The following is a 25,471-nucleotide window of genomic DNA, read 5'->3' on the forward strand; positions in this document are numbered from 1 at the left end:
TGATTGTGAATAGGGTGGCTTAGGAGACAAGTGAACCTATTCCAATGAATGTGTGATTATTGTGGTCTAATGAATTTTAATGAATGTGTGATTAATGTGTCTGACATGTTTGTGGCTGTGGATTAATTAATGAACGTATGAGGTCTGTAGCGATGGAAGATAATGGGTGACATGTAAGTGAAGGATCTGTGTAAGAGGGGAACTATTGTGAAAGAGGGCTTAGGCAAGTAACCTCATGATGGACCCTAGCAGGAAATGGGGAACTGAACCTTCAGTGGAAAGTACCAGAATAAATTAATAAATTACTGATCAAACTGAGAGACAAGCGTAGGTATTGTTTATAGGTACAATTAGCCCCGTTAGAAGTGGTTAAAAATGCTGGGCTTAGGTAGAAATAGCAGAAGTAGCTGCAGCAGCATCAGGACATCAGACTGCACAGAGAAAACTTTGAAAGCCTCTATTCTGGCTGAATTCTTCAGACCCCAGAAGAACACATCCAAAGTGGCTGAACAGAGAAGACTGTCTACTTCTCATTTGCTGGAGGTCCATCAGTGCTATTATTCTGAAATGTTGTATTATGCTGAATTCTGTGATACAGCTGAATTTTAGCAACGAAGGACTTTGACTCAGAGGGGCTGTCGGCCCCGTTCCATCTGTGGACTGTCCCCCGGGGTCACCGGGACCTGGACCCTGTGGTTTTCACCTGTTGTGGATTTTAACAGACTTTTCCATAATTTTGAGTCACCTGGAGCAGAAAAGGGGAAGCCTGGAAAACCCCTCCCCTCTGCTGCAGCCCAGCATCGAACATGGACTTTAATGACAGCTCTGCAGGTCTGTCAGAACAGACTGTGAACCCAAAGTGGATTAAAATCAGTTTGGGATTTTTTCCCTTTCCCATTGGAATTACCCCATGGACTTTTGAAATGTAAAAAACGCCCACTTTGAACTGGACTCAAACACTTTTGTGGACTTTTCTGGACATTTCTAAGAGGATTCAGAAAAAAGACATTGATTGAATTGAGAGAGACTGATGGAGGAGGAGTGAAGGAGGTCTTTATAATTTTAATCAGCATTTAATCCCACATATTATTGATTATTTCTGGAAAATACTGTTTTTTTATTCTTACGCTTTGCTTGCTGAAAAATTGCATTCAATAAATTTTATCGAAAGATCATTTTCCCCCTCACTTTGAGTCATTGTCCCGGTATAGTACACTCAAAGGTAATATAGTATATATATATATATATATATATATATATATATATATATATATATATATATATATATATATATATATATATATATATATATATATATACAAGTAATATAAGATATATACAGGTAATATAGGATATATATACAGGTAATATAGGATATATACAGGCACTATAGGATATATATATACTGGTAATATAGGTTATATACAGGCAATATAGGATATATATACAGGTAATATAGGATATATACAGGTAATATGGGATATATACAGGCAATATAGCATATATACAGGTAATATAGGATATATACAAGTAGTATAGGATATATATATACAGGCAATATAGGATACATATACAGGTAATATAGGATATATACATTTATATTTACATTTATGCATTTGGCAGACGCTTTTTCCAAAGCGACTTCCAGGGGAAAACCAATCAAATTAATCAATCAATCAAATTTTATTTACATAGTGCCAGATCACAACAAAAATTATCTCATGACACTTTATATACAGAGTTGGTCCAAACCAGACTCTGAGCCAATTTACAGAAACCCAACAGAATCCTCCAGGAGCAAACACTAGTAATGGTGACAGTGGAAGGAAAAAGTACCTTTAACAGCAGAAACCTGGAGCAGAGCCAGACTGAGGAGGATGGACGAGTGACAGGACCAGCTGGGGTTAAAGAGAGAGAGTAAAGAAAGAGAAAAGAGAGAGAGATAGAGACAGAGACTGGGGGAGAGGGGGAGAAGGGGGGAATAGGGGGAGACACATGGATGCAGTTAAGGATAAGTGAGTGATGACGATGAAGGCAGGAGAGAGGCAGGACCACCGCAGCAGGTCAGAGATGATCCTGGGAAAATCTGTGATAATCCTGGGAAAACCTTATTAATATATTTAAAATGGAATGTGTGACAGTGCAAGGACAGGAGGTGCTCTCGGAAGAGCTGGGTCTTCAGGAGCCTCTTGAAGATAGGCAGGGACGCCTTGGTTCCACCAACGTGGAACGACCCATGAAAAGAGCCTGGATACAAGGTCTGGGGACCACCAGACAACGTTCCCCAGATGAGCGGAGTGGTCGTGGGGCAACATAAGCTTTTATCAGTGGACCTAAGTAGGTAATATACAGGTGAAATAGGATATATACAGGTGATATAGGATAAATACAGGTAATATAGGATATATACAAGTAATATAGGATAAATACAGGTAATATAGGATATATACAGGTGAAATAGAATATATACAGGTAATATAGGATAAATACAGGTAATATAGGATATATACAGGTGAAATAGGATATATACAGGTGATATAGGACATATACAAGTAATATAGGATAAATACAGGTAATATAGGATATATACAGGTAATATAGGATATATACAGGTAATATAGGATAAATACAGGTAATATAGGATAAATACAGGTAATATAGGACATATACAGGTAATATAGGATATATACAGGTAATATAGGATATATACAGGTAATATAGGATAAATACAGGTAATATAGGATATATACAGGTAATATAGGACATATACAGGTAATATAGGATATATACAGGTAATATAGGACATATACAGGTAATATAGGATAAATACAGGTAATATAGGATATATACAGGTAATATAGGATAAATACAGGTAATATAGGATAAATACAGGTAATATAGGATAAATACAGGTAATATAGGACATATACAGGTAATATAGGATAAATACAGGAAATATAGGACATATACAGGTAATATAGGATAAATACAGGTAATATAGGATATATACAGGTAATATAGGACATATACAGGTAATATAGGATATATACAGGTAATATAGGACATATACAGGTAATATAGGATAAATACAGGTAATATAGGACATATACAGGTAATATAGGACATATACAGGTAATATAGGACATATACAGGTAATATAGGACAAATACAGGTAATATAGGATATATACAGGTAATATAGGATATATACAGGTAATATAGGACATATACAGGTAATATAGGATATATACAGGTAATATAGGACATATACAGGTAATATAGGATAAATACAGGTAATATAGGACATATACAGGTAATATAGGATATATACAGGTAATATAGGACATATACAGGTAATATAGGATAAATACAGGTAATATAGGATATACACAGGAAATATAGGATATATACAGGTAATATAGGACGTATACAGGCGAACTAGGATATATACTGGTGATATAGATAATAAACCAATAAATAATAAACCAGCTGTTCTGTATTGTTTTCAACAGGACAACCATCTCTTGTCAGGATCGTCCTTTTCATCATATTTGTTGTCATGTTTCTTCTCACCATTGCTGTTGTGGCAAAGACCAGGAAAGAAAGGGAAGACAGAAACCCATTTGTTTGCTTGTAAATGCAAATAAAATACAAATGAGCTGCTTTTTCTGCATTGATTTAATGAACAAAAAACCTCAGGAAATTTAGTTTTAAATTTACAAACTGAATGATGAGACATCAAACATGTTGTTTGTTCGATTCTGTTGGGAATGTAGTTCCATCAGCTCTGTGTGTGACAGGAGTTCCTTCCAGTGGTTCATTGTGTCATCAGTGCTGTGGTTGTCACTTCCACTTCTGTTTTTCTGACAGGGCAAACACTAATAGAGGAACTGAAAATGTTTGAGTCCAGTGGTTTTACCCTCATCTGTCTTTCACTGTGGACATTCAAACATGCAAACATCATGACAAAGGAATTTTATTATTTCAACAATTCAAAAGATCCATCGAGATAGGAGCACTTCTTTGCACTTTATCTCTGTTAAAAGAGTTGAATTTCATGCAGGTGAAACATAAATGTAGAATGTAAACATGATACAGCGTACATGACCACTTATATATTCTATTTATAGTATTATTTTATTGGAGTTGTGACCAACAGTGACTTTAAAGTAGTGCAATAGTCTGGGTTTTCAGCAAAGTCTTCAAGTAGAATAGAAACAGTCATCAGAGGTGAGAAAGAAAGAAAACATTAAGAAAGTTCATTTAGGAAGAAAAACAAGTTGAAAACGAGGAAACACCATGAGGAGTTACTCACCAGAGGGTCATATAGCGCCACCTGCTGTCACTCTGGAATTACTTTACAAATAACACTGGCACAAAACCAGGATTAATAATAAACATTTAACCCATAAAGACCTGATGCTGCTTCAGAGGCAGTTCACAAATGAATTTTTCTCTATTTTTAACCTTTCTTAACTGATTTATCACCATTTATTTACAATATTACCTTCTGTATCTTGTATTTTTAAGTGAAAATCAGGTATTTTCCTACATTTAATTCACTGATCATGTAGATGTTTATTAAAGCTCAGATTAAAATTGATGTTTGTTTTTTTTTATCAGAAACAGAGAAAACTGAAGAAAAAGATTGCTTTTTTTCTGCAAAATATATCATTAAGTGAACATAAACCCAGTGTGTCCATCCACTGTCACTGATCCAACTCCATGGGTTTTACTGGTGAATCAGTGTTGTAGAACATGACGGTGTTTCCATGGACACACTCATTTAGTTCTTTTTTATACATTTTACTTGTTATTTATCTGTTTTTGTTCATGTTGTTGCCTCATTCATATTTTCCTTCAATTTTGTTCAGTTTTTGGCTTATTTTGTTCATGTTACTTATTATTGTGTTGATTTATTATTCAGTACTGTTCATTTTTTAGTTTAATTTGGCAGTTTTTGTTCATTTTCATCTTTTTTCTTTAATTTTAATACATTTCTTTGCTTATTTCTTTCACATTAGTTAATATTTTGTAATTTTTACATTTGTTTTTGTTCATTTTATTTAATATATTTACAAACCAAGTGTGTCCATCCACAGTCATTGATCTAACTGCATGGGTTTTACTGGTGAATCAACATTGTAGAAGATGACAGTGTTTCCACGGTAACTACGGAGCCTCTGAACGTTCATATGATTAAGATTTTTCAGATACAGATCCTTTATTGTCAGTGTACAGTATATTTTACCACATCAGTTATTGACATGTATTGATAGGATAAATGGATCAGCAGGTATTAAACAGTTTAGATCAGTAGATGGTTTTGGTTAAAGGTGGATGTTTGGGTCTTTAAGTGTCATTTGAAAATGACAAATGAGCTGGACCGCGGTACATGCTTGTCTTGAACCGCTAGGGCGACCCAGTCTCATGTCAAAATGTGAAATAGCTCCGTTTATCCACAGTGCAAAATGTATCAGTTTCACAATTAGAGCCTGAAAATTATAAAATGTTCAGGTTTTTTTAATCCCATTCTTTTCCACTGGCCTGCAGACGGGTCATGTGACCGCTTGCAGCTAGGCTTCTCCAAATAAAAACATGGCGGTCACTCCTTTCATTCTCAGTGGAAAATGCAGGATTTCAAGATAGTTTGGTCCTAAAAAAGCATTTTGGTGATATTTCTAGTGAGAAATATACATTGAAATTTCACAATATTCATTCAGTTCTTGTGAATGATCTTTGGTTTGTTTGTTATTACGATGAATATTTCACGTCTCGGCATAAAATTGTTACAGTGGAAAATTTTCTGCCGTTGCTATGTTCGTTGCTAAGGACGCTGCCACAGACGAAACCAAGTGGCGTGTTTGTTATTGTATTTATTCCTTACATTCAAAGGTTATCTGGGACCTGTTCCACAAAGAGGGTTCAACATCCTCTGAGTCTAATTCTAAACTGAGTCTAATTCTAAACTCTGAGTCTAATTCTAAACTCTGAGTCTAATTCTAAACTCAGTCTAATTCTAAACTGAGTCTAATTCTAAACTCTGAGTCTAACTCTAAACTGAGTCTAATTCTGAACTCTGAGTCTAATTCTAAACTCTGAGTCTATTTCTAAACTCTCAGTCTAATTCTAAACTCAGTCTAATTCTAAACTCTCAGTCTAATTCTAAACTCAGTCTAATTCTAAACTCTGAGTCTAATTCTAAACTCTGAGTCTATTTCTAAACTCTCAGTCTAATTCTAAACTCTCAGTCCCAATTCTAAACTCAGTCTAATTCTAAACTCTGAGTCTAATTCTAAACTCTGAGTCTAATTCTAAACTCTGAGTCTATTTCTAAACTCTTAGTCTAATTCTAAACTCTCAGTCTAATTCTAAACTCTCAGTCCCAATTCTAAACTCAGTCTAATTCTAAACTCTGAGTCTAATTCTAAACTCTGAGTCTAATTCTAAACTCTGAGTCTATTTCTAAACTCTTAGTCTAAATCTAAACTCTCAGTCTAATTCTAAACTCTCAGTCTAATTCTAAACTCAGTCTAATTCTAAACTCTGAGTCTAATTCTAAACTCAGTCTAATTCTAAACTCAGTCTAATTCTAAACTCTCAGTCTAAATTTAAACTCTGAGTCTAATTCTAAACTCTCAGTCTAATTCTAAACTCTCAGTCTAATTCTAATCTCTCAGTGTAATTCTAAACTCTGAGTCTAATTCTAAACTCTGAGTCTATTTCTAAACTCTTAGTCTAATTCTAAACTTAGTCTAATTCTAAACTCTCAGTCTAATTCTAAACTCTCAGTCTAATTCTAAACTCTGAGTCTAATTCTAAACTCAGTCTAATTCTAAACTCTCAGTCTAATTTTAAACTCTGAGTCTAATTCTAAACTCTGAGTCTAATTCTAAACTCTCAGTCTAATTCTAAACTCTCAGTCTAACTCTAAACTCTCAGTCTAATTCTAAACTCTCAGTCTAATTCTAAACTCTCAGTCTAATTCTAAACTCAGTCTAATTCTAAACTCAGTCTAATTCTAAACTCTGAGTCTAATTCTAAACTCAGTCAAATTCTAAACTCTCAGTCTAATTTTAAACTCTGAGTCTAATTCTAAACTCTGAGTCTATTTCTAAACTCTTAGTCTAATTCTAAACTTAGTCTAATTCTAAACTCTCAGTCTAATTCTAAACTCTCAGTCTAATTCTAAACTCAGTCTAATTCTAAACTCTGAGTCTAATTCTAAACTCAGTCTAATTCTAAACTCAGTCTAATTCTAAACTCTCAGTCTAATTCTAAACTCTAAGTCTAATTCTAAACTCTCAGTCTAATTCTAAACTCTGAGTCTAATTCTAAACTCTCAGTCTAATTCTAAACTCAGTCTAATTCTAAACTTAGTCTAATTCTAAACTCTCAGTCTAATTCTAAACTCTCAGTCTAATTCTAAACTCAGTCTAATTCTAAACTCTCAGTCTAATTCTAAACTCAGTCTAATTCTAAACTCAGTCTAACTCTAAACTCTCAGTCTAACTCTAAACTCAGTCTAATTCTAAACTCAGTCTAACTCTAAACTCAGTCTAATTCTAAACTCTCAGTCTAATTCTAAACTCTCAGTCTAATTCTAAACTCAGTCTAATTCTAAACTCTCAGTCTAATTCTAAACTCAGTCTAATTCTAAACTCAGTCTAACTCTAAACTCTCAGTCTAACTCTAAACTCAGTCTAATTCTAAACTCAGTCTAACTCTAAACTCAGTCTAATTCTAAACTCTCAGTCTAATTCTAAACTCAGTCTAATTCTAAACTCAGTCTAACTCTAAACTCAGTCTAATTCTAAATTCTGACTCTACTTACCCTGAGTTCAGTAACTCTGAGTATCCGTTTCCAGAACGGTGGCTTTGAGTTGGTTCAAATGACTCTGAGTAAGTTTATCCAGAGCTGAGCGCGTGAACGAACCACAACAAAAAGCCATCGTCAGTGGAGCCCCGATACCTGGAGTCACCATGGCAACCGCTGACAACAACAGTACCAGTTATTTCACTGCACTCGAATAAGAGGTTCTAATTCATGCGTACAGGAATACGAAGGTATTCAGTAGAAAAGGCAACACTGGTACTGCTGCCAAAGAGAGTGAAGCATCATGGGAGAAAACTGAAGCCTGAGTCAGTGTGTAAGTGTGAATCCACTCATCCACTGACTGAACAGAATATTGGACTGAAGAAAAACTGTAGCATGGAAGTTTAACCCTTTCATACATGAATTATGAGAACCTTCAAGATTTTTTTCCTGAGTGTTTTTATTCCTCTTTAGGCATGAAAAAAAAACAAAAAAAACCCCAATGCGATTGAAATTTTTTTATGTACCTATTTTTCATAGAGTTGCAAAAATGTCCACTCAACTGGACACTGTGTGTTTAATTTTTGAATCAAAGAAACATGTATTTACTGATATACTGTGTGAAAACTATGAAATAAAAACATGTTTAATGCTGCTAATCTGATGGTTTCTCACATTTGAACATACTCTAATACCAGTTACTACTTATTTCATGGAGATAATGTGCAAACAAACAAAAAAATCTGTAAAAATGAAAATGTTGATTACAGTCTAATAGCAATTAGCAACTGATTTCCACTCAAACATGTTACTTCAGATCAGGTTTATCAAGAACAGCAAAGTTCCAGTAATGGTCTGAATGTCAGTGTATGGGATGATGCATGAGCGTCCACTGTGTTGGCTGATCTGGAACTAAAACAACAAAATCCATGAATGTACAAGAGAACAGCTGGAGAAGAACTGACCACTGGAGTGACCACTACGCATGAAAGGGTTAAACATTATTGGATTGAATAAAAGTGGTGGAAAAAATGAAATCTGAGTAGTTTTTAGGTCCAATCCCACTGGAGAAAAACACACATGGAGGAAACTGAATCTAAAATATACAAATATCATTTGGAAAGGTCATGGCAGATTACTGTAGGCCTTGATAGAACGTCATTTATTCCTGTTTGACACTGGCTAATATACAAAATACACATTCAGTGGATATTTAAACCCCTGACAAATGCTTTTTGAACACAAGTCCTCTCACCTCATGTCCTGTCTGTAGATGAATATTTCAGTTCCAGTCAGTCAACAGGAAGAAGGCAGAGGCCGTAGAAAATCCTACTGTAATAAGTAACCGAGCCAATACTCACATCTACCACATATGGAACTGTCAAATATACTGAAGCACATGTAAACCACAAAGTAAATCTGTACTCACTCACATTGCATTCTTTTATGGAATTTTGATTTTAACATGAGAGTGTGACAAGTGATGAGAATAAATGATTGGATAAACAGCTTGTGCATTCGTATCCTTTTTACCAGAGCACAGCTGGAAAACAGTAAGAAAAGGATCCATCAACTTCCACAGCAGCAGCAGCAGCAGGTCAAAGGTCAAAGGGACATTTAGAATAAATGTCAGGTTCAGTCTTCATGTCCAACTGTGGATTTCAAATACTATATGTTCCATGTTCTATGTTTGAACAGTTATCAGTTCAAGAGCTTCACAGGAGGCATTTCCTACAAAAGATGAAAAAATGGACACAGACATGTTGTCTTTGGATGGACAGATTAGGACGGCCCACCTGGGAATTTAATGAGTGGAACACCAGGTGAGGGGGGGCATTGACACAGGTAATAGGTGGTAAGTGTTGGAACAATATTATAGATTTGAACTGTTGTATTTTTACTGTTAGAGAATAAAGAAGAACAACAAAATGTGAATTCTTTGTCTTTCTTTGACTGGTGATGATTGTGGCAGTGGATTCATCTGAAAAGGAACTCATGTAAATTAAATGTGACGCCCTTCCATCCTGGACCCGAGCTCTAGTCCTGCAGTGGACCACATTAAAACACTTCTGGGGCCCTGGATCAGGGTCAGGATCAGGGTCAGGGGTCAGCAGAGAAGGCTGGCATGGATATCCTCTGTCTCCCAGTAGGTCCCCATCAGTCTGTCCTGGAAGGAAAGTGGAGACATGTGGGTGTGTTTATATCAGGGAGACAAACATGATCATTGAACAAAGTGTTCAGTTACTGAACACATGCACATCTGTGGATCAGGATATACTCTGGATATATGTGGAGTCAGGTACAGAGCCAGGACACTTTAGTTCACATTCACATTCAGATTCAAGTTTATTTGTCATTTCAAGATATAAAAAAATACACAGAAATGAAATATTGTTCTCAGGTCCCCGACTGTCAGCGGCATTTAGTAAAAATAGTAGAAGTTACTGATAAAATATTAAAAATAAAAAATACTGATATAAAAAATAGCAATAACAATAACCCCCCCCCCCCCCCCAAAAAAAAAAAAAAATTGCGTATAAATAACTAAAAAAAAAAAGTTTTATTTATAAAGATTTATTAATTATTTATTCTACATTTGTAATGATGTGTGCCGGATCATAAATGAGCTTGATAGTGCAGAGAATGGCATTATTATTATTATTATTATTATTATTATTATTATTATTATTATTATTATTATTATTATTATTATTATCAGCTACTGTGTATTGTGACGTATACATTCATTTTCAACATATTAATAACAATACCTGGACGTTGATGCTGTGGAAGGACTTCCTGTGAACATAGTTCTTGGTTTTGTGCAGGAGCAGTGATAAGAATGTGTGTTCCATCTCCACACACTATTACATTTGGAAGACCAGCAAAGTGAAGATTATCACTGATCTGAGTCTGAGTTTACAGCAGAATGTCTCTAACATTATTTAAAATATAATTTAAGATTTAATATAGAGTGTAAGATTGAAATTATGATAATAAACTTAATGTCCAACATAAGTAGGAATAACACATAAAGGTGAACAAAAGGAAAAAATAAATTATGAATTTAAACAGAACAGTCTAAAATATTGAAGGTAATCACCAACAAAAGAAAAATAATTCCCATACTGTACAATTATTTCACTGTGGCTCTTTAACAACACTTTATGTCTGAAATGAATGAAGAAGCTGAACTTATATTGTTCAACCCCAAATACACAGACATGGATGAGTAGATATTCATCAGGAAATGCTAGTCCATCTATTCAAGGTCTGAAAATCCTCTCCTGATGTTAAATCACTGCGTATTAACTGTGCTTTTAAGTCTTTGGGATCACGTTTGTCCAGACTATCCATGTCTAACAGCCTGTTTCAGGTGGGAGGAGTCAGGTGAAACTCTGGGTTTCTTAAACAAAACCTGCCACCGAGCAGGTTTTGTTGACGGAATAAGTTACCATGGTAACAGACTCAGGGTTTGACTTACTTGTCTTTGTGGAACAGAAAACCCTGAGTTTCCCTCATCTCAGGGTTCACATACTCAGAGTTTTCACATAACCTGCTTTCTGGAACAGGCCCCAGGAAAACCGGGTTAATAGTAGGGACTGTTCTTTGTTTTGTGTGTTTTTTGTTTTTTTTTTTAAACAGCGTTTGCAAACTTCATTAGTGCATTACTGCCCCCCTCCAGATGTGGAGGATCTCTCTGGCTTCCAGGCTATAATAATATATATGACATTGTACTGTAAGAAAAAACACAACCAAAAAAATTATATTTTGTTACTGATTTTAGTAGCTTTTAAATACTCAAAAAGATCCTTAATAACTCTGTGTTCTGAAGATTTACGAAGAATATCAATAGTAGGAAATATGAGGTAGGAACGTTTCTTCTAATCCAGTTTCCTCTGGGGTACTATAGCGACGCACCGCCCCGCCCTCAGATGCATTCTGGGAAGAAGAGCAGTCAAGTCAGGTGTCCCCGTTGCTCCGTGTGTCCTGTTTTCTTCAGGTCAGTAAAAGTGTGAACAGTTGTAATAATCCACGTCCTAAAAGCGGATTTTAACAAAGTGTTGTTTTCTGTTCAGTTCTGAGACCGTTCGTGTTGGATTTGGACCAGTTTATGTGAATGTTTGGAGTCAAAGTGTTGGGAAACTACCGCGAGGCGGCCGCCATTTTGTGCCTCTAGGGTGGCGTCGAAAGGCTCCTGTACCCAGAATGCATTTCGGTTTTGTAGTTTGTTTGTATTAAGTTGAGATGAATATGCGCTTTCGGCCTGATCACAGTCCAGGGTACCAGAAAGGGTGCACATATAGATAAAAAATAATAATGCTCTGTCAAAAAATCAGACAGGCCATTTTATTTGTCTGATATTTCTCTTTGAAAGTGCAAAATCTTTTTGTATTTTGGTGTCTACTAAAAATGTGTCAGGCTTGTACCCCTGTCAAATCAGAAATTCTTGGATGTGCGGACACTCCAGCCTAATAGCCTCCATATTTAATGCCTACAAAGATATACAAATGTTTCAGCACTCAGGAGAATCATGCATTGTTTATTGCATAGATGTGGTGTCCAAAGCATGCCTGCTGAAAAACTCCATATATTGACAGAAACAATCGAATTAGACCCACATATTCTGAATCTGGTGTACAGACACTATTTGGTGTACAGACTCTACCAGATGTGAATGGAAATCTCACTTACCACATAGTCTCATCTCTGTTAGATCTGTAACGAAGTCTTCCTGGTACAGGAGTAAATAAACATTTGTGAACAAGTTAGAACAATATATCTATAAGGCATATAGTCCATATTATTGATGGAAGTATATTGGTGTACGGACACAATATGAATTTTGATGAACACCATCACCGTAAACATCCATTTGCCACATTGTTCCCAAATTTTCTGCAGCCAGGGAGCAACCAAAATCTGTCTAGTTGTGCATAGTCATAATAATACTGAAAGAACAGGTTCCCATTCTATTATTCCAATTAAAGGGCTGTAAAAGAAGGGTTTTCATCACAAAATAGTTGATTGTCTTAATACTGAAAATAAGAATTGATAATCAAACAGCTGTTCAATAAAAATGATTAATAAATGAAAAGCAATGTGATGTGTGTATTTTGTAATAAAAAAGACACAGGAGTTGAATAGTAAGTATTTATTGTGTTTCAAAACATTCTGTACAGTAATTTTGCTCTCTTATAACAATAAAATTGTGCACATGTTTTCATGCTCATTGGGTCGCCATTTTATCAGTTTTTATCTGATTTTCTTCAAATTTGGAGAATTGCAAGATCTACTAATAAGATGGCCAAAGAAACAGTTTGGGAATAGTTTTGGGGGGATCTTTTTGCAATACTGATTAATAACTGATGCAAATATACTTGTGCACCTTGATTGTGATCAGGCCGTTTGTCTGAAGTTTGTTACCGAAGGCACACATTTCATTTGGGTTTTGGGTCACAACTAAAGGGCGAGGTCAAGGGCATCACAGATGGACAGCCCACTACTTTTAGATTCATAACTTTTGAACCAAGTTTAAGACAAATATTCCAAATTGTAAAGGTCTAAGTACCATCGTAAACAGACTCAAAGGGCAACATTTAGTTTCAGATATTTTAAAATGAAAAATATCAAAAACTACTGCGTCATGGATGGACAAAAAATTAACGTCTATTTTTTTTTTTTTTTTTTTTTTTTTACAAGAATTAGAAAGTTCTTGAAAGTGAAGTTCCTCTGACATTTTCATCCTCAAATGTATTCAGTGTAAACCTTAAACCCTCTATTTTACAACCCAGTAATTGGTTAGAGGACAAAAATATTTGATCAAACCTAAATAGAAAGAGTTTAGACAAATGGCAGCACCACGGATGGACAACAAAAGTAAATATCAAATTAAACATTTTTATTTCAATGATCAACATCATACACTTTTTTTTTTCACAATATTTATGACATAAAATAATATTAACTTTATATTCAAATGTATTTTGCATAGATATATGTATTTATTAATTTTAAACACTGTGTAGTTAGAATATGACTTAAATAATATAATAGTCAAATATCAATGTATTTGGAATAAATGTAGTTTACTTAAAGAGTTTATAAAATGAACCCAGAATGACGATAGAAAACTTTGTCACATTACATTCACACTCATGAAACTTGTCATTTTTTTTCCACAAATTTTTTCTCATTTCAAAATACATTTTCCTGAAAATGTAAGTAATTATCTACCCAAAAATATAAGTTTGGTGTAGATTATTGTAATTTTATTTTTTTTGACCAGGTGTTAACCTTCCCTCGACTTTGCCCTAAAAGTATTTTTATTTTGTTTGTTTTGGTAAATTTAATGTAGCCCAAGCCTTTCAGATTACATTCCATTAGCCTTTGATTAACACAGAGGTTGAAATAATTCATTTGGTGCCAGTATTTAAGGGGATAGTGCACCTTTAAAAATAACACATTGATGTGTACTTAAAATAGTGGTGTTCCAAACAGTGTTATACTGTGGATATACACTACCGGTCAAAAGTTTTAGAACACCCCAATTTTTCCAGTTTTGTATTGAAATTCAAGCAGTTCAAGTCCAATGAACAGCTTGAAATAGTACAAAGGTAAGCGGTGAACTGCCAGAGGTAAAAAAAAAAAAAAAGGTAAGATTAAGCAAAACTGAAAAATAATGTACATTTCAGAATTATACAAAAAGGCCTTTTTCAGCGAACAAGAAATGGGTTAACAACTTAAAGCAGTTCTGCAGCAATGGAGGTTGATCAAGCCTCTAAAGTTGGTGCTACCAATTCCTACAGGTGTTCCAATGTTTCTTAATTCCTTCAACCCCCTCTGTCTGCATAAAAGTAGTGTCGGAACACACTTTGGTACCATACTGCTGTGAGCATTATTTGAACAGTATCGTACTGCAGAAAGTAGTGTGTTACTATAAAAATGGTAAGGAAAAGACAATTAACGATAGAAGAGAGACAGACCTTCATAGCACTTAAAAATGTAGGTCTGTCCTACAGAGAAATTGCCAAGAAAGTCAAGGTGTCAGTAAGTCCAGTTTCCTTCACCATCCAAAGGCACTCAGAAACTGGGGGAAATGCTGACAGGAAGAGGTCTGGCAGAGCCAAAGCCACAACAGAATCAGAAGACAAGTTTCTGAGACTCAACAGCTTGGTGATAGGTGACTCACAGGACAACAGCTTCAAGCACAGCTCAGTAGTGGTCGTAGTAAGCAGTCTCAGTTTCAACTGTGAAGAGAAGACTTCCAGTTGCAGGTTTGATGGGTCCAGTTGCAGCTAAAGCCATTGCTGAGACTTCAGAATAAGAAAAGGAGGCTTGCTTGGGCCACGAAACACCACCAGTGGACTACTGAAGACTGGAAGAAGGTGTTTTGGACTGATGAATCCAAATTTGAAATCTTCGGTTCATCCCGCAGAACTTCTGTATGCTGTCGAGTAGGTGAAAGGATGGTTCCTCAGTGTGTGACATCAACTGTCAAACATGGAGGAGGAAGTGTGATGGTCTGGGGCTGTTTTGCTGGATCCAGGGTCGGTGACTTGTACAGAGTGAAAGGCACACTGAACCAAAACGGCTACCACAGCATTCTGCAGCTATGCCATACAGTACCCTCTGGGATGCGCCTAGTTGGTCAGGGGTTCATCCTACAGCAAGATAATGACCCAAAACCTAAGTCCAAGCTATGCCAGAACTACCATAAGAAAAAAGAACAAGATGGTACACTTGAAAACATGGAGTGTCCAGCACAGCCTCCAGACTTAAACCTGTAAGAGCTGGTTTGGGATGAACTGGACAGAAGAATGAAAGCAAAGCAACCTTCAAGTGCTCCACATTTATGGAACTTCTGCAACAGAGTTGGGAAGAACTTTCTGAAGAATATTTGATTTCCATTGTAGAAAGAATGCCACCAGTGTGTTCAACTGTTCTATCTGCCAAAGGTGGACACTTTGATGAGTCAAAAGTTTAGAATACATTTTGGTTTCGAACTTGATTCCATGATTTCTTTTTTAACTTCAATTGTTTATTTGTTCTATGCTTTAATTTCAGAGTACACTGAGACATTAAACTGCATCATTTTAAAAGAAATTCTGGAAAAATCGGGGTGTTCTAAAACTTTTGACCAGTAGTTTACATCAGACCAATCACATGGCTCCGTGTCATGTAATAAGTGGATGATCATACCATACATGGTTAACATACACCGATATAACTACTAGGGCTGCACGATTTAGGCAAAAAATAAAATCCCAATTTTTTTTCCTCTGAAAACTCGATGTTTGATTTCGGTTTTTGGGTAAAACTGCAAAAGACAACAGAAGTCAGCATGTTATTTTTGTGAGCAGCCCACAATGCAGGCCACTGCTCCCTACCTTAAATCTGTGATGGTGTCATGTGATGGGCCCACACAAATTAAATTTTTTAAATTTTTTTTCATTAAATCTTTATTGAACAAAGAAGAGCATACAAACAATGCATACAAGAAAATAACATAACAAGTTTGCCAGGGGGAATACACTACAATACAATGTCCAAATTGGAGAAATACTGATGGTTTTTATAGCCTTTTTGTTTCCAGATTTATCTAACGTCTTTCAAAAAATAAATATTTGGTTTTGTGTTACAGAACTTACATTTGTGAATGAAAAATTTAGCAGGTAAGGGAAATAAATTTTATATATATATATATATATACAGTACAGGCCAAAAGTTTGGACACACCTTCTCATTCTTCGCATTTTCTTTATTTTCATGACTATTTTCATTGTAGATTCTCACTGAAGGCATCAAAACTATGAATGAACACGTGGAATTATGTACTTACCAAAAAAGTGTGAAATAACTGAAAACATCTCTTATATTCTAGTTTCTTCAAAGTAGCCACCCTTAGCTCTGATGACTGCCTTGCACACCCTTGGCATTCTCTTGATGAGCTTCCAGAGGTAGTCACCTGAAATGGTTTCCACTTCATAGGTGTGCCTTGTCAGGGTTACTTAGTGGAATTTCTTGCCTTATTGATGGGGTTGGGACCATCAGTTGTGTTGTGCAGAAGTCAGGTTGATGCACAGCTGACAGCCCTATTGGACAACTGTTAGAATGCATATTATGGCGAGAACCAATCAGCTAAGTAAAGACAAACGAGTGGCCATCATTACTTTAAGAAATGAAGGTCAGTCAGTCTAGAAAATTTCAAAAACTTTGAATGTGTCCCCAAGTGCAGTCGCAAAAACCATCAAGCGCTCCAACGAAACTGGCTCACATGAGGACCGCCCCAGGAAAGGAAGACCAAGAGTCACCTCTGATGCTGAAGATAAGTTCATCTGAGTCACCAGCCTCAGAAATTGCAAATTAACAGCAGCTCAGATTAGAGACCAGATGAATACCACACAGAGCTCTAGCAGCAGACACATCTCTACAACAGCTGTTAAGAGGAGACTGCGTGAATCAGGCCTTCATGGTCAAACAGCTGCTAGGAAACCACTGCTCAGGAGAGGCAACAAACAGAAGAGATTTATTTGGGCCAAGAAACCCAAGGAATGGACATTAGACCAGTGGAAATCTGTGCTTTGGTCTGATGAGTCCAAATTTGAGATCTTTGGATCCAACCGCCGTGTCTTTGTGCGACGCAGAAAAGGTGAACGGATGTATGCTACATGCCTGGTTCCCACCGTGAAGCATGGAGGGGGAGGTGTGATGGTGTGGGGGTGCTTTGCTGGTGACGCTGTTGGGGATTTATTCAAGATTGAAGGCAACCTGAATCAGCATGGCTACCACAGCATCCTGAAGTGACATGCCATTCCATCCGGTTTGCGTTTAGTTGGACCATCATTTATGTTTCAACAGGACAATGACCCCAAACACACCTCCAGGCTGTGTGAGGGATATCTGACCAAGAAGGAGAGTGATGGAGTGCTGCGCCAGATGACCTGGCCTCCACAGTCACCGGACCTGAACCCAGTCGAGATGGTTTGGGGTGAGCTGGACCGCAGAGTGAAGGCAAAAGGACCAACAAGTGCTAAGCATCTCTGGGAACTTCTTCAAGACTGTTAAGGCGGCCATACACTGTGCGATTATTTCGATCGTTGCACGCAGCTCCATCTCAAACTGTGCGAATCAGTCGTACAGTCAGGCTCACGATTCCTGTTCTCACACTGCACGGACCGACGCTCGTATGCGACCTGACTGCTCACACTGTAGGACCATACACCACAGGACGCACGACACGTTTGAGTGTTGTATCCGGAAATACAACGTTAAAATACCAAGGAATCCGTAAAAGTGCATAGACGATTGTGTATTGGCGTGAGTCACGAAATGGTAGTGCTAAACAAAAACCAACGAGCTGCTTTGGTAATATGTGCCATTATCTGTGAGGAATCAAAAAAGAAGAAAAGATAACGATGTGTTCGGTACAGGAATTGGTTGGCCAGACGTGGACAGTATGGGCTGTCATCCTACAGCAGGAACTAGAGGTAAGCTGCAACAGCCAAACTGCACTAGGACAACAGCTAGCTACTGTCAGCTTGTACGCTACTGTGCGCGTCTGTGTTTGCGCATGCACAGTGTGAGAATTTGAGGCACATCGGTTCGTGGCACTGCTTTGACAGTACGATACACTCACGAGGAGCGAGCAGGATTTCAAACAGCTCCGTTTTCCTTGCGAACACACGATTGCTGGTCGTGAGGTGGTCGTGAGGTGCTAATCGCTTCTCTTTACCCCATGTACACTGCACGAAGCACGACACACGATTAGAGGCACATCGGGCCCGATCCCAGAAATAGTCGCACGAGTGAGAAATCGTCTCTAAACTCGCACAGTGTAAGGCCGCCTTTAGGAAACCATTTCAGGTGACTACCTCTGGAAGCTCATCAAGAGAATGCCAAGAGTGTGCAAGGCAGTCATCAGAGCTAAGGGTGGCTACTTTGAAGAAACTAGAATATAAGAGATGTTTTCAGTTATTTCACACTTTTTTGTTAAGTACATAATTCCACATGTGTTCATTCATAGTTTTGATGCCTTCAGTGAGAATCTACAATGTAAATAGTCATGAAAATAAAGAAAATGCAAAGAATGAGAAGGTGTGTCCAAACTTTTGGCCTGTACTGTGTATATATATATATATATATATATATATATGGCCTGTAACGGTACACATACTGAACTAAACCGTTTTGGTACACACCTGTTTGGTTCAGTACACAGCTGTACCAAAACGGCACAGTATGTTGAGAAAAAGGAACGAAAGATGTTGTTCGATGCGGAACTTTAAATCCGTGCAAGTTTCACACGGACATATGGAACTAGCGCTCAGTGACCCAAAATATGAAATAGCAGCTGATATAAGGTTAAAAAAAAACAACAAATATGATGTCAACCTGGAAGGAAGAGACTGAAGACCCTCCACCATCATTACAGTCCAGTTTGGGATCACATCAGGTCCCGGTGAAAGACAACAACGAGGAAAGAGAAGATAAGACGAACGTTGTTTGGCCCCAATAAACTACGGTAGTTCTAAAACACACTAGCTCTGTCTGTCTGTCTCTCTCTCTCACACACACACACTGTAAAACATGTAAAGTTTGTAAAGTTTCACTTCCATTTCACGCCAGCGTTAGTTGTGTTAGTTATGGACCACATTCCCCCTTGGCTCTGACACCCCCCCGTGTTTCTGACAAATCGCACCCTGTACACACACACACACACACACACACACACACAAATACACAAAGTGGCCTAAACAGTTTGTTCACTATTCTAAAATAATTTGGTTAATTTTGTTGTCAATGTAGCTCTTCAGTTTGTTAAAATAGAATATGAGTTTGTCCTCTTGTTAATGTTGCACTTCATGTGGAATTTTTTTTATTTTTCTGCAGAATGTGAACTGACAGAACTGTGATTAGATTTTTCTTGTTTGTTCAAAACTACCTTTCAGGGAAAAGTGCAATACTAATGTTTAAAATACATTTAGTAATATTTTATTTCTTTTCTTTTCTATTTGATTTATAGCAGCAGAATTATATTATTCCTGTTTTTCTATGTTCTGTCATCTCCAAAAATTTTGGGAAAAATGTTTAAAAATTCATAAATGCATTAAATATATTTTGAGGGGTTTTCTTTCTTCCCGTACCGAACCGAAAAAAAACGAACCGTGGCTTTCAAAACCGAAAACGTACCGAACCGAAAATTTTGTGTACCATTACAGGCCTTATATATATATATATATATATATATATATATATATATATATATATATATATAGAGAGAGAGAGAGAGAGAGAGAGATTTTTTTTTTTTCCTTTTTTGGGGTATCTGGGCCCACAGAAGGGATACCACTTTAAGACAGGCATCAGTCGTGGGTGCGTGGACCATGTAATATGAGGGATCCCCATGCACTTCTATTTAAACTGGGGGATCCATGCGTGGAACAGACCGACACAGGACATGCTGGAGGGATTCTATCTGTGGAGCTGGTGGATGTGTCTGAGCACAGGGCTGTCTGGGCTCCTCTGCTGAGGCTGATGACACCACGACTCGGACCCGGATCGGAAGAAGACAGTACGGCACGGATCCGGGACAACGGAAGATGAGTGATCCCCATGCAGCTATATTTGAATTGCGGGATCCGTGCGTGAAGCCACAGCTCACATCGGTATCACTGTTGTGGGTTCATGAACAGATTTAACGTCCGGTCATTACACGGACTTCAGTGACAGACCGCTGTCACAGATAGGAGGAAGTGCTAACGGTAGCTCACAGGCGCACAGTCAGGAGGCACAAGAGACATGAAATCGATTTGACGATTTCCCTTTTTTAAAAATCGTCCTAATGAAAAAATCGGATTTCAATTTAAAATCGATCAATCGTGCAGCCCTAATAACTACACATGCATATAGCACCTGTTAGGAGACTCTATGTAGAGAGAACGAAGCTCTGTCTGTAAAACTTTCCTCTTGTGCACAATAAAGGATCTCCTGATTGAAGCACATCCATTCTCTATGAAGTCTTAGTCGTCTTGCCACCATGACACCACTGTCCTGCTGTGGTGCTGTGCTGTGTAGTCTGCTACGGGATGAATGACTAAAGCCAGGCCTTGTGATCAGCAGAACACAGCTGTCCTTAACGATGTTGTTCATTTCAATCTGCTGCCTCAGTTCATCCATCTTGTTGCAGAGTGATGTGGAGTTCATCAGAAGGCGGCAGGAGAGCGGTGATCTGTTTGGCTGCCTCCGTAGCATAGCTAGTGTGGGGACCCTGCAGCCTCACTTCTGCTTTGTCACTACGCCACCTTCACCTCTTCACCGCGGGGATGGTAATCCATGAAGAGCCGGGACTCCTCTTTTATGTGTGGAGAAACTCGGCTGCAACACTCAGCTCATTGTAAATGGCTGTCGTTACTCCATCCTGTTGGTGTAGTTCACCTGACAGAATGTACAAAGGAGGAAAAAAAAAACATAAACCTACCATCAAACAGAGAACTGAATAGAGTAACACTGAGCTGCCACAACTGTGTGCACCGCCATCCTGGAAAAGGTGGAAGATCTACAAAATTAGTAGTGTTAAGAGGTTGGAGATGAAAAGTTATTGAAATGGTGAGCAGTGGTAACTCGATGTTTTCGGGGCACGGTGGGGAATTCTGATGTCTTGCAAAGAAAAGCCAAACTGTCCAATCTGCAACAAAGTTCCCATGTATGAATAAAGTCACACCATGAACATAATGACATGACAATATTAAATCTGACTAATAGCACCATCTAGTTGTAACAATAAACAACATGTTTTAGTGTTTTGATGTGCAGGTTGAACTTATCCACCTCAGATTTGGTCAAATTTCATTCAATACGTCCAAGCTGGTGCCCTTATGTGACATCATATGATCATGGCGGTGCAACGAGTTCTGAGGTTTTGTCATAAAACAAGTTGTTGTTAAAACTCATTTGTACATTGTCAAATCTGCATCAATTTTCACATGTAGAAAAAGAGGATTGAGTTTTTAGATGTTTGAAAATGTCCTATTAATTATATAACTAGTTAATTTTGTCTGTCTGCTTAATCTGGTTTGAAAGGGATGTGTTTGTTGTGTTCCATTCCATTGCATTTCAGTGACCACCTCTTCTGTTTCGTTGTGTTTTTGATGTAGAGAGAAGCCAAAGGTGGATTTAAAGTGAAACCAAAAAGTTGTATCTGGACAAAGATCACCTGATTCCAGCAAACATGGATGGAAGACCCACCTGTGAGCAGTGTGGAAAGACTTTCACCAGAGCAAGCAACCTAAAACGCCACCAACGCACCCACCCTGGAGAAAAACCATATGAGTGTGACCAGTGTGGAAAGACTTTGACCACAGCAAGTTACCTAAAAATCCACCAACGCATCCACACTGGAGAAAGACCATATAAGTGTAACCAGTGTGGGAAGAGTTTCATCATGGCAAAAGAATTAAAAATCCATCAACGCAGCCACACTGGAGAAAGACCATATTGGTGTGACCAGTGTGGAAATGCTTTCACCACAGCAAGTAACCTAAAAATCCACCAACGCAGCCACACTGGAGAAAGACCATATGGGTGTGACCAGTGTGGAAAGACTTTCACCAGGTCAGAAAGCCTAAAAATCCACCACCGTATCCACACTGGAGAAAGACCATATTGGTGTGACCAGTGTAGAAAAGCTTTCACCACAGCAAGTCACCTAAAAATCCACCAACGCATCCACTCTGGAGAAAAACCATATGGGTGTGACCGGTGTGGAATGACTTTCACCTCAGCAAGTCACTTAATAATCCACCAACGCATCCACACTGGAGAAAGACCATATTGGTGTGAACAGTGTGGAAAGACTTTCACCTCAGCAGGTACCCTAAAAAACCACCAACGCATCCACACTTGGAGAAAAACCATTTTCCTGTGACCAGTGTGGAATTGCTTTCACCTCAGCAAGTAATTTAAAAAGACATCAATGTATCCACACTGGAGAAAAACCATATGTGTGTGACCAGTGTGGAAATGTTTTCACTACACGAAGTGAACGAAAAAGAGGCTATTTGTCTATAAATTTGGACACTTTACTTTGAGTAGACTCAATATGAGGTTTCCAACACAGTTTACTATCTATGATGACACCTAAATATGTAGCTTCATAAACTCTTTCTATTATCAGTAGGTCTGTTTTCAGTACAGGTTCTGTTATTGTCATGTTTATATCAGTGAAGTGTGATGGATTTGATGTGTTATCATGTGCGTCAGTGAGTATTCTTTAAGTCTTATTAAAGCATAGACTCAGAAATTCAAGTAACGCTGGAATTCAAATCATGCTGGCATTCAGCAGACTCCTGCTCTCCAGGAGGCAGAGACACAGGCACGACCTCTTTATTTTTTCTCCATTTTTCATGGTTATTGTAACCAGGGTTAGTGAAACCCCAGGTTATTTCTAATCTGCTCTGAAAATGTTGCTGTGTATTGTGTTTGTTTTCTAAATGTTTTTTTAATGAAAAGGAAGAAGTAAAAACATCTCCTCCTAAACTTAAGTGAAATCACAAACTGTATATGTGTTACTGTCCCTTTAATTCAGGTGGCAGTTGTTATTGGCTGTTTCGGTGTGCAAAAACTGATAGGAGTGGGCATCTTACCTCCGTACCAATCTCTGTGCACCCCCTGCAATCGGAGCATGTTATGTGTAAATGCTGAAGAGGAAAAAATGGACAAAACTAAGTCAGAAGTCAGGAAACTGACAGATAAGTTGGACACAGATGTAGAAGAGACGGGCGACGAGCTGCAACTTTGAGTTAGGATGGCGTAGAACTGTTTAGAACTGTAAACAATTTCCCGGTGAGTAGTGAGCAATATGCTAATTAACATGTTAAATCGCTAGCAAAGTGTTTGTTACACGTGGTTTAAAAACCTTAGAGCTATACCTTATGTTGTGGCATTTTTACACTTTCCTTTTGTCATCTTCAAATGCTCCTAATAAGTGTGTGTCAAACTAAATGTAAAAGAAATCCACCAGGTTTTGAAACTCAAAAATGTTTAATTCTCATATGTTGCTCATATTTCTGGTAAAATTCTGACCAATCATTTTATTCAGTCAAAATGAAATTATTGGCCGAACCTGGCTGAGCCTCCTGTCAGTCATCCATTACGGCCGTCCCCACATCCCATATGTGTCCCTCTGAATCTGACGCTTCACTGGCGCTGCTCCTCCTGTCACTGACCACAGTCTACTGTTCAAGGATGTGAATGGATAGAACTGAAATGTATGTGTGGAAGGAAAAAACAGATTTATTTACAGAAACAACAACTAAGGGGAACAAACAGGAGTCTGATGAATGAAGGATGGAGCTGAAGTCCAGGAGTCTGGTGTACTGGACTGAACAGACAGGTCTGAACAAAGCTCAGCTTTTATGACTCATACAGGTACATGGACTTGGTGGAACACAATGTAGGATTATGCAGGATGAGAAATGTATGGACTATGAAACCTCAAATGTCCACGGAAAATTCCCGGAGGCCGTGCGTTCACAGTGCGCATGCCCATCGCCTGGGCACCTCATCTCCCAGCTGATGAGGTGCAGTGAAGACCCTGACCCAGCGCTGAACAGACCAGACCCTTAAATACAGGGTCTACTGATGGAACAGGAGCCATGGCAGGTGGATGATGTTGTGTCTGATTACTGAGGGAGGGGTCCACGGACACGCCAAAGCGGACCGGACCTCCGCCTCCACCTCTGCTTCCACTGCGTGCATCAGGTGAGAGGAGGGGAGCGTCAGAGCTGGGGGGGGGAGTGGGCGGGGCTTTGGAGGGAGGCGGGTTGTTCATGTTGAAATTTTTACTAAGTATTGTGAGAAATGTCACATCAGTAGGTATAGCTTTAAAGTTAGCCTTGTACTCTGACTAAAACCATTCAGGATAAACTTGAACCAGGTTGGGATAATTCATTAGTGTCTGAAGCCTGTGTTTATGTGCTTTATGAATCTTGTGTTGTTGTTAAATGATTAATTACTGTGTGTGGAATGTTTGATAGCTGTTTGGTGCAAGCTAATGCGGAGCTAAACCGGTGTTAGGCCAGCAGAAATTTTATGCAGCTAAGCTTATGTGAGTTTGTTAAATTCTTAAAGTGGTTTTTTTCACTGTCATAAACAGTAAAATGAATGTAATTAGGTTACAGTATGAGCTGTATGCTAAGGGAACATAGTTTATTTTGAAGTGTTTATGTGAATTCATGTTCTGTGTACTGAGTAGGATGTTTATTAAGAGTTCATGTTAAAAAGGAGTAAAATGGACACTGTAAAGTAGTAACTTTATTTAAATATATCCAAATGGACTGTTACTTTGGACTAAATGAATAATTCCTTGCATGGCTGTGTAGGCTGTTTTTTTTGTTTGGAGTTCTTCGATTGGGTCCTTAGTCCTCGGTTCTTCTACCATCTTCTGCTGTCATCCATCTGCACCTTCATCCTGGTTCCTGCTCATCTTTGGAAAAGGAGCCATTCCACGCCTCCATCTCCATATTCTCCCCCATCGTCATATTCACCTCGGACATTCACTGTGGAAGAGGGTGGTAAGACTTTCTGAGTGCACTCATTTCATTTTATTTAAGTTTTTCTTGCTTTTTATTTATTTTTTTCTATTCATTTGAACTTT

The 25,471-nt window shown here is 37.9% G+C and overlaps 1 protein-coding gene across 1 annotated transcript in view; it reads left to right on the forward strand.

The window, feature by feature from the left end:
• Positions 1-25,471, forward strand: part of LOC115434010 (zinc finger protein 431-like) — a 215,746-nt gene that overhangs the window by 172,691 nt on the left and 17,584 nt on the right. The window contains exons 4-5 of the mRNA XM_030155668.1: positions 20,986-21,423; positions 21,972-22,428. Of these exons, the coding sequence (XP_030011528.1) occupies positions 22,046-22,428 (383 nt within the window). The 5' untranslated portion in view covers positions 20,986-21,423; positions 21,972-22,045. The remainder of the gene's footprint in view (positions 1-20,985; positions 21,424-21,971; positions 22,429-25,471) is intronic.

Source organism: Sphaeramia orbicularis, chromosome 2 (assembly GCF_902148855.1).
Source record: "Sphaeramia orbicularis chromosome 2, fSphaOr1.1, whole genome shotgun sequence".
Lineage (NCBI taxonomy): Eukaryota > Metazoa > Chordata > Actinopteri > Kurtiformes > Apogonidae > Sphaeramia > Sphaeramia orbicularis.